The sequence below is a fragment of the Chaetomium tenue genome, assembly GCF_020726465.1.
Source record: "Chaetomium tenue strain MPI-SDFR-AT-0079 chromosome Unknown F5144scaffold_2, whole genome shotgun sequence".
Classification (NCBI taxonomy): Eukaryota; Fungi; Ascomycota; class Sordariomycetes; order Sordariales; family Chaetomiaceae; genus Chaetomium; species Chaetomium tenue.
In genome coordinates, this window is record NW_027117330.1 from 5080865 (window position 1) to 5094754 (window position 13890).

At 55.4% G+C, this 13890-nt stretch overlaps 6 protein-coding genes across 6 annotated transcripts; 2 read left to right on the plus strand and 4 right to left on the minus strand.

Moving 5' to 3' along the window:
• Nucleotides 1–85: 85 nt before the first annotated feature.
• Nucleotides 86–1513, minus strand: F5144DRAFT_643582 (uncharacterized protein; the record flags this gene model as incomplete). Its single annotated transcript, XM_066792820.1, has 4 exons — nt 86–567; nt 645–905; nt 1357–1381; nt 1433–1513. The coding sequence occupies 4 exons, from the start codon at nt 1511–1513 to the stop codon at nt 317–319; spliced, it is 618 nt and encodes a 205-aa protein (XP_066647402.1). The 3' UTR covers nt 86–316.
• A 1184-nt stretch (nt 1514–2697) lies between these two features.
• On the minus strand, nt 2698–3479 carry F5144DRAFT_565032 (uncharacterized protein). The gene has a single exon (XM_066788467.1). It carries the CDS (start codon nt 3319–3321, stop codon nt 2902–2904), a length of 420 nt encoding a protein of 139 aa, XP_066647403.1. The 5' UTR covers nt 3322–3479; the 3' UTR covers nt 2698–2901.
• Nucleotides 3469–3976, plus strand: F5144DRAFT_565033 (uncharacterized protein). The gene has a single exon (XM_066788468.1). The coding sequence runs from the start codon at nt 3572–3574 to the stop codon at nt 3830–3832; it is 261 nt and encodes an 86-aa protein (XP_066647404.1). The 5' UTR covers nt 3469–3571; the 3' UTR covers nt 3833–3976.
• A 137-nt stretch (nt 3977–4113) lies between these two features.
• Nucleotides 4114–7990, plus strand: F5144DRAFT_149530 (uncharacterized protein). Its single transcript, XM_066782459.1, has one exon. It carries the CDS (start codon nt 4204–4206, stop codon nt 7921–7923), a length of 3720 nt encoding a protein of 1239 aa, XP_066647405.1. The 5' UTR covers nt 4114–4203; the 3' UTR covers nt 7924–7990.
• An 810-nt stretch (nt 7991–8800) lies between these two features.
• F5144DRAFT_482063 (NADP-dependent oxidoreductase domain-containing protein) lies at nt 8801–9954 on the minus strand (the record flags this gene model as incomplete). Its single annotated transcript, XM_066785316.1, has 2 exons — nt 8801–9496; nt 9595–9954. 2 exons carry the CDS (start codon nt 9952–9954, stop codon nt 8801–8803), a joined length of 1056 nt encoding a protein of 351 aa, XP_066647406.1.
• Nucleotides 9955–10848: 894 nt separating this feature from the next.
• On the minus strand, nt 10849–12051 carry F5144DRAFT_545846 (uncharacterized protein; the record flags this gene model as incomplete). Its single annotated transcript, XM_066787383.1, has 2 exons — nt 10849–11967; nt 12034–12051. The coding sequence occupies 2 exons, from the start codon at nt 12049–12051 to the stop codon at nt 10849–10851; spliced, it is 1137 nt and encodes a 378-aa protein (XP_066647407.1).
• Nucleotides 12052–13890: the final 1839 nt, after the last annotated feature.

A 13890-nucleotide genomic window follows, 5' to 3' on the forward strand; every position in this document is an offset into this window, starting at 1 on the left:
AGCGTGGATGGGATGTGGCTCGTGGTGTTTGGTCCGTCTGCGCGCATTGCTGCCCATTTACAGAAGACTGATCTCCACGTATGGCCTTGCTGTTTTACAGCCTCTCCCGCCTCCCAAAGAATAAAAATTAAAATGGCCCCCATTCTGTGGCCAGGTGATACCAACATCACGATCGGGTTCGAAATGCAATGCACAAGAAATTTTGGTCTTTAGAGCCCCATTACCGGTACACAGTACCGCTAATATGGCAACTCACTCAAGGCAGGCTGGAATGGTGTGGGGAGATCCATTCCGCTTCGAGCTTTCTTCTCAGCTCTCACTCAAGGGTTCCATTTTCCCCATTCTTCACATTCGCGCCGTACTGAGGCACCCATTGCGACAAAAAGCTTGAGGGGATCGTCAGTGTCGCACCCCTCCGTCTTCGGATCATGAACAGCCCAATCCGCGCCGGTCCGTCACTTCGGTGCTCTTCGCTGAGCACACCCTCCAGCTGTTGCGCAACAGCGGCTTGTACTCGATCATGGAACGATATGATATCCTCGAAGACCGATGTCGTAACTTCCGATTCTGCTCGATATTATCCTGGGAGGGTGTGAAAGAATCTAACCAGGTTTCAAACATCGGCCCCGTGGCCAGCGGCTTACCGATATTGACCTCTGTAGCTGGTGCGGCTGCACCGGCGTTTGGTTGCCTCTCCTGAAGCGACATTGAGACCGAATCCAGATGGGCCCGGACGTCTTGGATTCGTTTCGAGCCAAACTCATAACCGAACATGTTCGTCATAGTCTCTTGCATCGACATCTTCAGCCCAGCCACGAGCTCCTCCCGATTAGCCCCCCTTGACACCTGAATACCGATCATGAGGGTAGACTTGGACGTCTCGAGCGCAGCCTCCTTCTCTCCAGCTTTACACGGTCACCATGCCACCCGAGCTTCACCAGAAGGCCCTCGCGCACACCTCCTCCTTCACCCGCTTTTTGACAAACTGGGCTGGAGGTGTCGGCGATGGTTAAAAGTGTCTTCAATTGCGATTAGCGGCGCCACGGCCAGTGCTGTGGAAGTTCTAGTTTGTTCAAGGAAGGAAAGGCATCTGCCAATTCACTGCAGCTACGGACCAGAGGTGCTAATTGTAAAAGTCTAATCAATCTATAATTCATCTAACCTATCTCCCAAGTTTCCATTACTCATTGCAAAGACATTACTATATTGGATAGACCCTAAATTGAACAAGTCAGTTCTTGTGGTACTCAAGGTGACATTGATGATTAGAAATCTGATTCGAACCTTTGGCGGCGGCACAGATGTTGAGGCCCCCGGACCCTCAACTTGGTGACCTCGTCCAGGCTGATGGCATACCGAACCGAGGCATCACAGGGCCAGCCTGTGTGACGGTACAAATTTGCACTGGATTGATGTTAGCGGTGCGACACACATCGGCCATCATCAGGACACGCCGCACCTTCAATTGGACCCTTGGTCGGGGGATGGGTTGGGAGAGGGCTTGGGCGGGCATGGCTTCTCGTACGCCCCCCGTTTCTGGCGGACTTGGCGCCGACCGGGCGCCGGCCGGGACGAGGAGCGGGCGGAGGTCATGTTGAGTGAGTGTGGGAGATGGCAGGACGCGGAAAATGGCCGGGATGCGGAACGTGATTAGAGACCACGAGCCCGATTAGGTGTAGCTCAAGAGTGGCGCCTGCTCGGTTGCTGGGGTGATAATGGTCGATGTGGTGTTTGAGATGTGATGGACGCAGCTTCTGGTCACAGGTGAGATTGAGGATGTTGAAGTCTGGTTGAGAGGAAGGTTGTGTGTGTGGTAAGAGTGTTGTTTAACTGAGTGAGAGAAAAACTGTTCCATGTTCGGGGGACGGGCTCTTAATGAAGACTAGCATCCCATCACCATTCCCATTTCTCAGATTTCTCAAAACTCATCCAAGCTCGACGATGACAGCTGAGCCCTTCGGAAACGCCGATGGACAGACCACCGAAATCTCTGAAACTCAAGCTTTGATCAACTGGCCCGGGCTTCATAGCGCCCGCTACTCCCGGGAGCCACTCACAAGCCATGTTACCCACCAAAGACCGGCTTGGATGACTGTGGTGGCTGAATTTCCTTGTTCGAATTGTCTACCCCTGGAAAAAGCCATGTGTTGGGTGACCGTCAGACCCAAATTCGGAGATAGCATCCCTGGCGGCGAGTTCGTGTTACTATGCGACGAACCGGGGGAATCCGGATCCAAAAAAAACTTTAGCTTCCTTCCATTGGGTTCTGGAAATGTTCTGGAAATGAGCATGTTTCGGCTACCCGCACCCGCAACATGAGGCGTTGCTGTTGAACAAAGAAAGAATTGAATAGTGGGGGGGAGCTGTGGCATTTAGTCACTTGTCATATGCTGCTGAGCCGGCCCCTGAAACCCCAACAAACGCGCTCTGGACTGGGCAAGAAACATTTCAGGGGATTATGTGGCCTCGCATGGACAATTCCAAGCCGTATGTGTTCATTAGCATTCTTCACCTAGTGAATACGAAGTCAACAATCCTGAAACAAAGTCTATTTTGTTTCACTCTTTGTTAGGTATCTACGGTCAAGCAACCCCCCACAGGTAGGTACCTAGGTAAAGCACCAGAAACGGCCACCCTTCTATCCCTGGCCACTTCCCTGCAAGCCACCTTCTCCCCTCTCTCCCATCCCATCCTCTACTCGCTTGGCGAGCTCGGCCAGGGCACCACCTCATCCCACCCGCTCAAGATCTCGTGCAGCCCATTCATAATCGTCTGCACCCACCTTTCGTGCGCCGAATCCTCCAAGAACTCCTCCAACCGCTTCATCAACGGCTCCCAGCACGCCAGCATACGCTTCCACATAGCCATCGTCGCCAGCTTTTTCGCCCGGTACTCCTCCACCTACCGCCCCTCCTCCATCTCCACCAACTCCCCCAACATATATGTCGCCGCCCTGTACCGCGCCGTCAGCTGCTCCCCCAGCTCGAGCGTCGTGAGCTCCATGTCTTCGTCGTCCTCCACATACGATATGAGGTGCACGTTTATCTCAAAAGACAGCAACCTGTCGTAGGTAGCGGTGAAGCGGGCTCGGATGCTGCGGAGTTGCGTGATGGCGGCTGCGAGCGGGATGGCGGTGTTGCTGTCGGTGGAGGACGGTGAAGATTGCCCGGTGGCCTTGGGCGTGCTGAAGGCGTCGTCGGACATGCCGGCCACGGCGTCGCGCTCGGATTCGGCGTAGGCGGCTGCGGCCATTTCGTCGTTGAAGTGGTTGAGGGGGAGGTGGGAGATGGGCTTGGAGGGGAGGGTCGGTTGTTGAGACATGATTGTTGGTGTGGTTGTGGTAGAGCAGTAGTACTAGTTTCCGTTAGCTTGAGTTGATGTCTGGTTTGTCACTCTGTGTGTGATGGTTAATGAGAATGGTTAATGAAGGTCAGTGGTGGCAGCAACAGTCACTTCTAAAAGTTGTCTGTGTATATATGTAATAATCACGCTATGTAGGTAGGCAACTTGGGGTCCATATCCCCCCTGAACAAAACTCTAACAATGATTTTGTTCCCGGCATTGTTTACTCATGGCCCGTCGTTTCACCAGAGTCGTCGCCCACGTTGTTGCTCTGGTACACTTTCTATCAGCAAACAAAGGAGGAAGCGGTTCACTCAGTCATTCAAGGGCCGACAAAATGAGCCAACGAGCGATGCGTTGTTGCCACCCTTGCCGCCTCGGGCCCATCACCCAAGTAGAGGTTGAACCTACGTGGTTATTTCCAGTTTGCCTTGATGTAGGCAAGTTTGCGAATCAACCAGAAAAATGTCCAGGACTCAGGGGAACCTAATCAGACTCCTTCCTCTTAATATACCATCTTCTAACGTCTCGGAGCATTCCAAATCTTCCGCTCTTTCACAGCGCGAAACCACAGTCATTGTTTGAGTTGTTGCCCACTTCGTCTTATTAGCGGACTGCACGTCGTTCCTTGGGGGCCTTCGGGGATGGGCCACTGAAATCGAGCAAAAGAGCTTAGGGTACCTGAGCCTACCAATGTAACCCCCTGCCTGCTGCCCGCATGATCCATCATGCAGCTCCGCACCCAGCCTCACTCCGCTCGTCGACTGCTGTGCCGCGGCCCCACGAGGCTTGACTTGAACTCTTTTTCCCTTCTCACCATGCCACCCCCGCATTCGGTCTTCTGGTCTAGCAGTACCAAAGATGGCGCATCCGCGGCCGTCGCATCGCGGGCATTTCCACGTCGCCATCGTATGCGCGCTCCCTCTCGAGTTCGACGCCGCCCTGTCACAGCTAGACGAGGTATGGACTACCGACCCCAGCGGCGCAGCATTCGGCAAGGCCCCCAACGACCTCAACACATACGTCAACGGGCGGATCTGGCAACACAATGTTGTTTTGGTTCTCCTGCCGAACCGGATGGGCAAGGTCAACGCCGCTGTCGTCGCCAGTGACCTCCGCCATAGTTACCCCAACGTGCGCGTAACCCTGCTCGTCGGCATTTGCGGCGGTGTTCCCAAGGCCGGGGATGACGAGATCCTCCTCGGCGACGTTGTTATCAGCCGCTCACTCGTTCAATATGACTTTGGGAGAGAGTATCCGGACGGCTTCCGCCGCAAGAACAGCGCGAAAGACAACCTTACTGGACCCAATCACGAGATTATGGGCATTCTGGCCATGCTCGATACTGGCGTTAAAGACTTGATGCGCACAAGGGCCCTATCCTGTCTAAAGGACTTGCAGCAACGGAAACCAAAGTACGCGTTTCCCCGGACAGCACACGACAAACTGTTCCAGCCCGAGTACCGCCACAAGCACCAAGGTTCGCCCGCCTGCGAGTGCCGGGACCACAGCAACGAGCTTGACCCAGTCTGCGAGCAAGCGATGGAAAGCTCCTGCGAGGATGTGGGCTGCGAGGACGCTTTCCTCGTCGAGAGAAGTCGCCTCGAAGGGCGAGTGGCGGATGCGGAGGATGCCGCCTTTGATCCCACCATCCACGTCGGGCCTGTCGGTTCAGGGGACACGGTGATGAAGTCTGCCATCAGGCGCGACAAGGTCGCCGAAACGGAGGGCATCATCGCCTTCGAGATGGAAGCTGCCGGCATCTGGGAGCACCAGCCGTGCCTTGTGGTCAAGGGGGTCTGTGACTACGCCGATAGCCACAAGAATAAGAAGTTTCAAGATTACGCAGCAGCAACCGCGGCATCTGTGGCAAAGGCACTCCTCGGGCTGCATACGCCGGCGGAGAATTCAGAGCCCACAGCCGACAAGCTCTCTACGCTAAAATGGTCCGTCCCGTTCCCACAAGATCCTGACTTTGTCGACCAAGCCGATATTTCCGCCTGGCTGAGGGACAAGTTCAAGATACCGGGAGCACGTGTTGCGCTTCTCGGTCTTGGAGGGATTGGGAAGTCTCAGCTTGCCATCCAGTTTGCGTACACCGTCCGAAGCAAATCGCACGTCTTCTGGCTCAACGCGAGCAACAGGAGTACCCTGGAAGGATCGTATCGCTCCATATCCCATACGCTAGGTTTGGACACCTCCAACGCCTCGTTCGGCGACATCAGCACCCGTGTCCACGACTGGCTTAGGGCGGAACCAAACGGCCGGTGGACGGTGGTGCTCGACAATTTTGACGACTACTCCATTCTCACTGACGACGACCCACGTCTGAATAAACTCTTGCCTCTGGCGAACAACGGATTTACCCTCATCACATCCCGTACGCAGACGGCGGTCGAAAGACTGATCGGAAACAGCAAAAACATCTACCAGGTCGAGGCCATGAGCGAGGAGGTGGCCACGGAGCTGTTCCAGTCGAAGCTCAGGAAGCCGTGCGGGAAAGAGGAAGCCCAGGAGGTGGTCCGCCTCCTCGACCACATGCCCCTGGCCATCTCCCATGCCGCAGCCTACATCAACCGCCTCAGCTCGCGGGTGACGGTGAGCAAATATGCCGAGAAGCTCCGCAGCAATGACACGCAGGGCAAGCTACTCGACTGGGAGCACGACGATGACCGTCGCTACCATGGCGCTTCGACCTCAATCCTCGGCACCTGGACCGTCACATTCAACCAGATCCAGCAGGAGAGGCCCTCGGCAGCCCATCTGCTGTCCCTGATGAGCTTCTTCAGCCCCCAGTCCATCCCTGGGTGGGCCCTCAAAGCCTGGTACGAGTCCGAACCCTCGGCACTCCCGTACTCGACGGCCAGGGATACCCTCCCGTCCTACGCAACCACGCTGCTCTCGTCTGTAAGTGCAGGCCGTCGCTACCTCGGCCGGCAGCTGAAAGTGGACCAGAAATCCCAGGCTTGGGGGCGCTGGACGGGAGCTGACCTGGGTAAGGGGGGAACTGCCCCGGCCAAGGCAAAGAAGGCGCGGTTTTCCATCAGCAAAACACTGTCCAAGGGCTGGTGGTCATCCAAGTCGGAGGCTGGCAGTGTGAGTGACGTGGCTTCCACCGTCACTGCCGGCCCTGGCGACGAGTTTGAGGCCGATCTCGAGACGCTGCTGGGATACTCACTGATAATCCCCACGGCGAGCGAGGACGTGTTCAAGATGCACTCTCTCGTCCGGCACTGCACCCAGACGTGGCTAGCACGGTCTGGGGATTTCGGGGTGTGGAAAAATCGGTTCATGCTCGCTGCGTCCGTCAACATCGATGCCTTCTCGGCTCGCAACCGGTTGCAACAAGGCCTCACCATTCACTTTGACCCCCTGGCCGAGGAGGAGCCCGAAGATGCGCCGACGGCAAGGCTCTGGTTTGGCCTCGCTTGGTCCATCTACCACAACTGGCAAGAGAACGGCAACGTGTCGACGCCGTTGATGAACAAGATGGTCGCCGTCGGCGACAGGCTGTTAGGGCCGGCAGACAAATTTACCCTTAGCGCCATGGACCTGAAAGCGAGGGCGCTCCGGTCCCAGAGGGAATACGCCAACGCAGAGGCCGTGTACAAGGATATCCTTCGACGGGCCGAGACGGCGGACCATCAGAACTCCTACGTCGTCCAGGAGGCGAGGCTGGCATATGCCAGGATGCTGTTGGACATCGGCAGGCTCGAGGACTCGGAACGACTCGCACGGGGCATTGTCGAAGACCGGATGCGGATCTACGGCCCGCGAGACGACGAGACCCTCTGGAGCTTGGGCAACCACGCCTCCGTGTTGACGGAAATGGGAAGGTTTGAGGAAGCCTGGGGTCTTATCAAGCAGCTGCTCCAAGAAGACTGGACGAACAGAGATGCCTTTGTACACGAGCGCACCATAAACACTGTTGCCAGCGCCGCGCTGTTCATGGGAACGCACAACCCAGCCAAGGAAGTAGAACCGCTGTTGCGCGTGATGACCGACTTCATCGAACAGAATCCCAAGGCGTGCGCTTGGTTCCCGTACATCGTACACGGGCCGTTCCACCACAGTCTTTCCGAGTGTCTCGAGAAGCAGGGGAAGAAAGACGAGGCAGCGCAAGCGTACAACATCGGCATCGAGCTCATGTCCAACGTCATCCCGATGCCCAGTCTCCAGCCACCGGCACTACTAGAGAGCTTTCTGGATGCGACGGATGACAACGGGGAGCGCAGGGAGAAACTGCTGCAGACCGTTATTGAGAACCTGCACGACGAGAGCGCGAAGCCAGACGACGCCTTCTACTGGGGCATGGTCAACATCAGTCGTCGACTGAGCATCCAGGGCCGGAACGACGAAGCATTCAAGCTACTTGACGCCATCTGCGACCATCTGAGTGACCACAAAGCATACGGCAGCACAGACAAGATTACGAGACGAGCACGGCTGTTTTCGGGACACCTTCGAGAGAACGTGGCTGAGAGACAACAGAGGGATGCGGGTGGGGAGGGAGAGACTAGGAGACAAAGCGTCTCTGTGGACTCGGGCGCTGAGACGCTGCGAGAGACGCCTCTGGCCTAGAGACCGATTGTAGGCGACTGTGTACAATGAGCTACGCAGTCTCCTTTGGCTGATGGCCCGCAACTACTCAAGGAACAACGCACAAAGTCATTGTCCGTCTCCCTACTCCGCACAAGTAGGAACTTCTAGTTATTTATGGATTATATTCCAACATATATACAGCTGTTTCCCTCTCGGATCTCCTTTCAGCACAATACCTCACTGAATTGACCTCTCTCTCCGAACTGCAACTCCCGCTGCTAATAGAGAGAACTTGCAAACATCTCACTCTCCATATCCTCATCTCGGTTCTCCACTCACCATGGCCCTTGCCCTCCAGAAACGTGGCGCCTACGAGAAGCCATGTGTACCTCAGCCCGCTCCCAACCCAACCCCCAACCCAACCCCCAGTCCAACCCCTAGCAACAGGTCCAATTAAAACTATGATCCTGGCGAGGTGGCGAAGGGTGATCAGCGATGGCTCCCTTGGGTCGTTGGCTCGAATAAAGATGAACGTGATAGACATAAATGAATGTAAATTTTCCTTGAGCTGTTCATGAACGAGCTTCACTGCCGTAATCCCCAGCCATGATTCGTCTCTGTCGCGCCGTGACAAGTCTCTAGAGAAGTAACCTCCAATAGCCGACCAAATTAGGTGTACGTTGTCGCGAAGGTGCGGGTGCGCAGTCAGGTCCCAAGACTGACATGGCGCTGCGTGTATTTGGCGCCCTCTCTCCGAACTGATTTATCCTCTTTTTCCTATAGTTTGCCTCAGTGGGCGGCACTTTGGAGAGTGTGTCGTGCTCCTAGGTAGACAAACAACGGAAGGGACTCGAGCAAGTGGTAACTACTTTATCCCTTCGACAAAGCAATGTTGTATTGTATTCCTGTCCGCCCTCTACTTCTTCTCCTCCCCAAACAAGGCCTCCCGCGTATCATACGCATACTTGACCTCACCATGCCAATACACGCTCGTATCCGCCTTATTAATAGCCCACGCCTCATCCAGTGCCTCCACCACCTCCTCCGGCAGCGGCCCCTTCTCCAGCGCCGTCAAGTTCGCATCCAGCTGCTCCAGCCTCGACACCCCCACAATCACCCCATCATTCCCATCCTTCACCCTCAGCGCCGAATGATGCACCACCCACCTCAACGCCGTCTCAATCATCGTCAACCCCGCCTTCTCCACCGCCCCCTCCACCACCCTCAGCGCCCGAAACGTCGTCTCCCTAAAATACCGCTCCCGATACATCTTCCCCGATACCGCATTATCACTATACCTCCCCTCCTCGGGCACCAAATCCCTTGACCGAATCTTCCCCGAAAACAACCCCCCCGCCAGCGGGTTATACACCACCAGATCCAACCCATACCGGCGGCAGGCGGGCACCAGCTCGGGCTCGATGCTGCGCGTGATGGCGTTGTACATGGCCTGGTAGACCGTCGGGCGCACCCAGCCGTGGTGGGTGCAGGTGAGCACGACCTCGGCGAGCTCGAAGGAGGTCAGGTTGGAGACGCCGAAGTGCACGAATTTGCCGGCGCGGTGCAGGTCGTTGATGGCGCGGAGGGTGTCGGCGAAGGGGGTTGCGCGGTCCTGCGGGGGAGGGGGGGTGTTAGTTGGTTGATGGGTGGGTGTGGGGTGTTTGGGTGGCGGTTTGTGAGAGCTGGGGTTGATAATATATTAGGACTTACCGCCGCGTGAAGGTAGAGAATGTCTACACAGTCCGTCCCCAGGTCCTTCAGGCTGGTGTCGACCGACTGCAACACCTTGTCGTAGGTGTTGGCGCCGGGCACCCCCGGATACATGACCTTGGTGGCCAGGGTCAGGCCGCGGTCCTTCCATCCGGCTTCGCGCGTAAAGGCCTCCTGCTTGCCGCCGATATACAGGCGGGCCGTGTCGACCTCGTTGTAGCCGCGGGACTGTAACAGGTCCAGCACCTTGCCGAACTCGCCGACGTCGGTGATGCGGGCGCCGGTGGACTCATCTGGACCGAAGGTCATCAGACCGAGGATCACGCGGGGCGTGGGTGACTGGGCGATGAGAGGAGACATGGTGGTGGTGGTCTAGAGAGTGTGAATGAGAGTATTTGAGGGACACACTGTACACACGCGGTAATGTGATGATGCGGGGTTGATGTACTTGCCATCAATATACTTACCAATCAAATTTAATGGAGTTGTTTTGTGGTTTGAAGTGTTGAATGGAGTGAGGTTTGAGAGAGTCACTCAATCGACTTCCTCTCCAAACAAGACAAGAAACAGTGCGGGGTGTTGACTAATTCGGAAGACCCCTTGACAAGATGCATTGAAGTGGGAGGGAACCCCTCTCGCCGGATCACATTCGCGGGCAAGGGATATGACGACAGAAACTGCCGCTAGCAATAAATGACCCGAGTCGGCCGAACAGAACCCTCAGCACGAGAATCTGAGACCCACCGCCGGAATTAAGAACCACCGCACTCACCACTGGTTCCGAATAAACCAACTTCTACAAGTTGTTTTCTGCCCGCATCCAAGCCCACCCGGGTGAATAGGTACCTCTAGGCACCATTCTCACAATCCCTATTAATGATACATTGCAGCCTGGCATCAAGGAAAGGCATTCATTCAAAACTGGCCGTTCAATTCTAAAACCCGTTCACTTGCCCGTTTACAGCGGAAAACACTTGCGGCTCGCGTGCGGATAGCTCCATCCAGCCAAAGAATGACAAACCTAACCAGCTTAGCAAGAGCGTGTTCCTTGCAGGTACCAAGATCAGGTCTCGGCAACAAAACTCGGAAGGCCGGGAAGGGTGTGGATGTCCAATGTCCACCTGAAATGGTCAGCCAAGTGGACCTCAACAGAACATCACACACTACCTAGATTACCCTGTCCCACCGTCTCCTTGGGATAAGTCTGGGTAGCTCACCTCGCAGGCAACCGTCGCGTCACCGAGACTCTCCGACTCACTCCGCCGGCAACCACTTCCCGGCAACCGTATTCTTGTACGTCAACTGGGCAAGCGTAGACGTCCTGAGTTCGGACACCAGGACCGTGGCGTCCAGGGCCACGACGCGATGCACCTGGGCGTTTTGCGTCGGCATGGAGATGTACTCTTCGCCGGCGACGGACGTGACGGCCTTGTCGAACCTCACGCGAATCAGGGCGTCGGCCGAGTTGGGGCTGAGCAGCGACGACGACAGGAGCCACAGGGCCGGACCGCTGTCGAGAGTCGAAGCGTCGGCGATGTGGAGAAGGCCGGCGTTGGCGCCGAGCATCGGCTCCTTGAGCTGGAAAAACTGTAGCTTGCCCTCAGGTCCGATATGGCCGAAGGACCCGGAGCCTCCGGCAGCGTTGCCAGCGAGGGTGAACCACAAGCCGAGCAGGGGACCGGATGCCGTAGTCATGCCGACGGGCGTGTTGCCGACGTCTGGGGGAATCGGCAGCTGTGTCGTCTCGCCGCTGGTGACATCAATGCGCATGATGGACGATTCGACGTCCTGTGTGACATAGATAAGTCGCGTAGTTGGCTCCTCTTGAATGAACACGGGGCTGTTGAGGCACGGGTATAATCCATTGCTGGAGGTGGGATCATCGATATCTGCCCAGAATACGTAGTATTTCCCCGTCTGCCTAGATGCGACCTTAAGCCCGGTCCATACGCGGTTGCCAATCTCAAACACGCAATGTGGACCATTCCCTGGCTCTGGAATGTCGATGGTCTGGATAATGGATGGGGCCGTCGCGAGATCCGGGCCGGGGTCGACGAGCAACAGCTTGTTCTCGGACTGCAGCGTCAGCCACATCATGCCAGGGAACTTCTTGGACGGCCAGACGCCATGGAGCCCGGAGTCGCAGCTCCCCCCGATGGGGAACGACTGCAACGCGAGAGGCTCCTTGCTAGTCGGGTCCAGCTCGATCTTGATAAGCTCGCTGTCGGACATCTGCGACAGTAGCACGAAATTAGAGCCAGGCACGCGGGCGAACTCGTGTGTCTGAGCGGCGAACGGCAGCCGGTATTCGGTAAAGCTGCGGGTGGCGAGCGGACGGACAGAAAGGGTAGCAGGGCGGATGGGGTCTGAGGTCTTGACGGGGTAAGCAACCCATGTCCCCAAATTCGGTAGGTAAGGTTGGTTAAGAGGATTACTCACTGAAGGGTCCATCTTCATCGTTGCAACCATGGATATACTTCTTGCTCAGATTGTAAAGACAGAGAGATGATCCCCTAGGAAAGATTAGGTGATTAGGAGGGAGAAAGACCGGCCAAGGTGATCGAGAGTGCAGAATCCGGGGACAGAGACGATGGCAATAGTTAAATGTCAGACTCGGAATTTGTCGGTGGATAGGTGTGGCCTGTCTGACTTGACAATGAAAAGGGGAGGCGGAAGATAAAATGCACATGTGGAGAAACCTCCTATTCTGGGCGTCAGGAAATGGGAGAAGAATGCGACTCTTTCAGCACCACCGGATAGGAACCAGCCATGGCGGTGGGTAATTTCCTGCGTTGGAGCCTAAGGCTCTGAGCAACGTTCTTTTCAAGAAACCACCGCTCCAGCTCCATTGGCAAGCGATATTTGCAAGTGCGTCAGGCTAAGAAACACTATTGATACTCCAGCAGTGCCGTTATCTTGACAGCTGTTTGTACCCCATCACTTCAGCATTTAGCCTTGGAGGTTGTTGTTAGGGAATATATGACTCTTGGTTACCTTAGATATCCGCACCTGTTGAGCAGGATACATGTATTCTCTAAATTGAGGAGAGTTAGGAGGCTCATTGGAACATATGCCCAACCTCTGTGGTATTCTCAGGTCGCTTATATACACACGCCCCTGTCCCGGATTGTGAAGCGTTTAACGCGGCATGTTCCAAAATATAGTGCCGCAAATCCGCTGATACCTATGCATTGTTACGAATTCGGAGGATTGGTAGCAACGGGCGCCATGGCGGGCTCCGCGTGATTCTGCGGATTCACTCGGAACCTTTCCATTTTCACAGCGTCTCATTCGCTCCGAGAGAGGCACTGGCAAAAGCTTGAGAGGGCGGCAGGACTCTAATTGTACAATTTGGTGGATAGGTACTTAGGTACCTACCTATTCAAGAAACGTATATCCCCGCCTGTTAGGCGCCATTAAAAGGGGCTCGAACGATGTCGTTTCAACCCGGGCTCAGTGATTGGGTTAAGGTCCACCTACTGGCTAGAACTAATCTCCTAAGCGAATCTTCGTCCCATCCCGAATAAGTTTTATTATAGCAGATACGTTCCATCTAGTGCAAAATGAGACGTGGCTATAAGGACGACAACATGAAGCCATCCATGATCGAAACGCCCAGGGCCGACCACCTCCTTAGATACCTACCTACATAGAGGTAAGGCACATGTACATGTACCTACCGTAGGGGCGGACCTAGGTAGGTAGGTAGGTAGGTAGGTTCTTGGTGCCTTACTACGCTAGGGCCCCCGACGACCTTCCTTGTAATAAGGCCTGGCACAAGCCAGAGACTAAAGAGAACCACGAAATTGCAATTCCCTTCAATGTCACAGAATCTAGCGTGTCGTGCTTCTGACCATTCCTTGCATTAGTCAGCAAACCCCAACAAACGGGAGCCAATAGGTACACGGGTACCCGTGGATTTAAAGGTACACGGGTCCCGTGGCGATGACTAAGCCTGCTTCTGCGCAGGCTCGACAACCCACGCCTATCCCTAACCCTCAATAGAAAACCCCCTGAACAACGACTCCATCCTCCCCAAACCCACGACTCCATCACGCCTACCCCTTTGCACTTACTATCCCCACCTGGTCAGAGCTATTTTCTCCTTTTCCTCTCCTTTGCTTCAAGTTTGTTTGCACTTCTAGAGTCATTATCAGATAGTTGCAATACACTCCTCAGACCTTTAAACAACGCAACGTATTTTTATTCAAGTCACGATGAGTCTTCTTTCGGCTAAAGCAGCTACTTCGTTCTCTGACGATAGTCTCCCTCCGGAACGCGATTACGAATCGAGGG

Coding starts and splice junctions, on each gene's coding strand:
- F5144DRAFT_565033 (XM_066788468.1), top strand. CDS start 3,572: ATGGCCCGTCGTTTCACCAGAGTCGTCGCCCACGTTGTTGCTCTGGTA.
- F5144DRAFT_149530 (XM_066782459.1), top strand. CDS start 4,204: ATGGCGCATCCGCGGCCGTCGCATCGCGGGCATTTCCACGTCGCCATC.
- F5144DRAFT_565032 (XM_066788467.1), bottom strand. CDS start 3,321: ATGTCTCAACAACCGACCCTCCCCTCCAAGCCCATCTCCCACCTCCCC.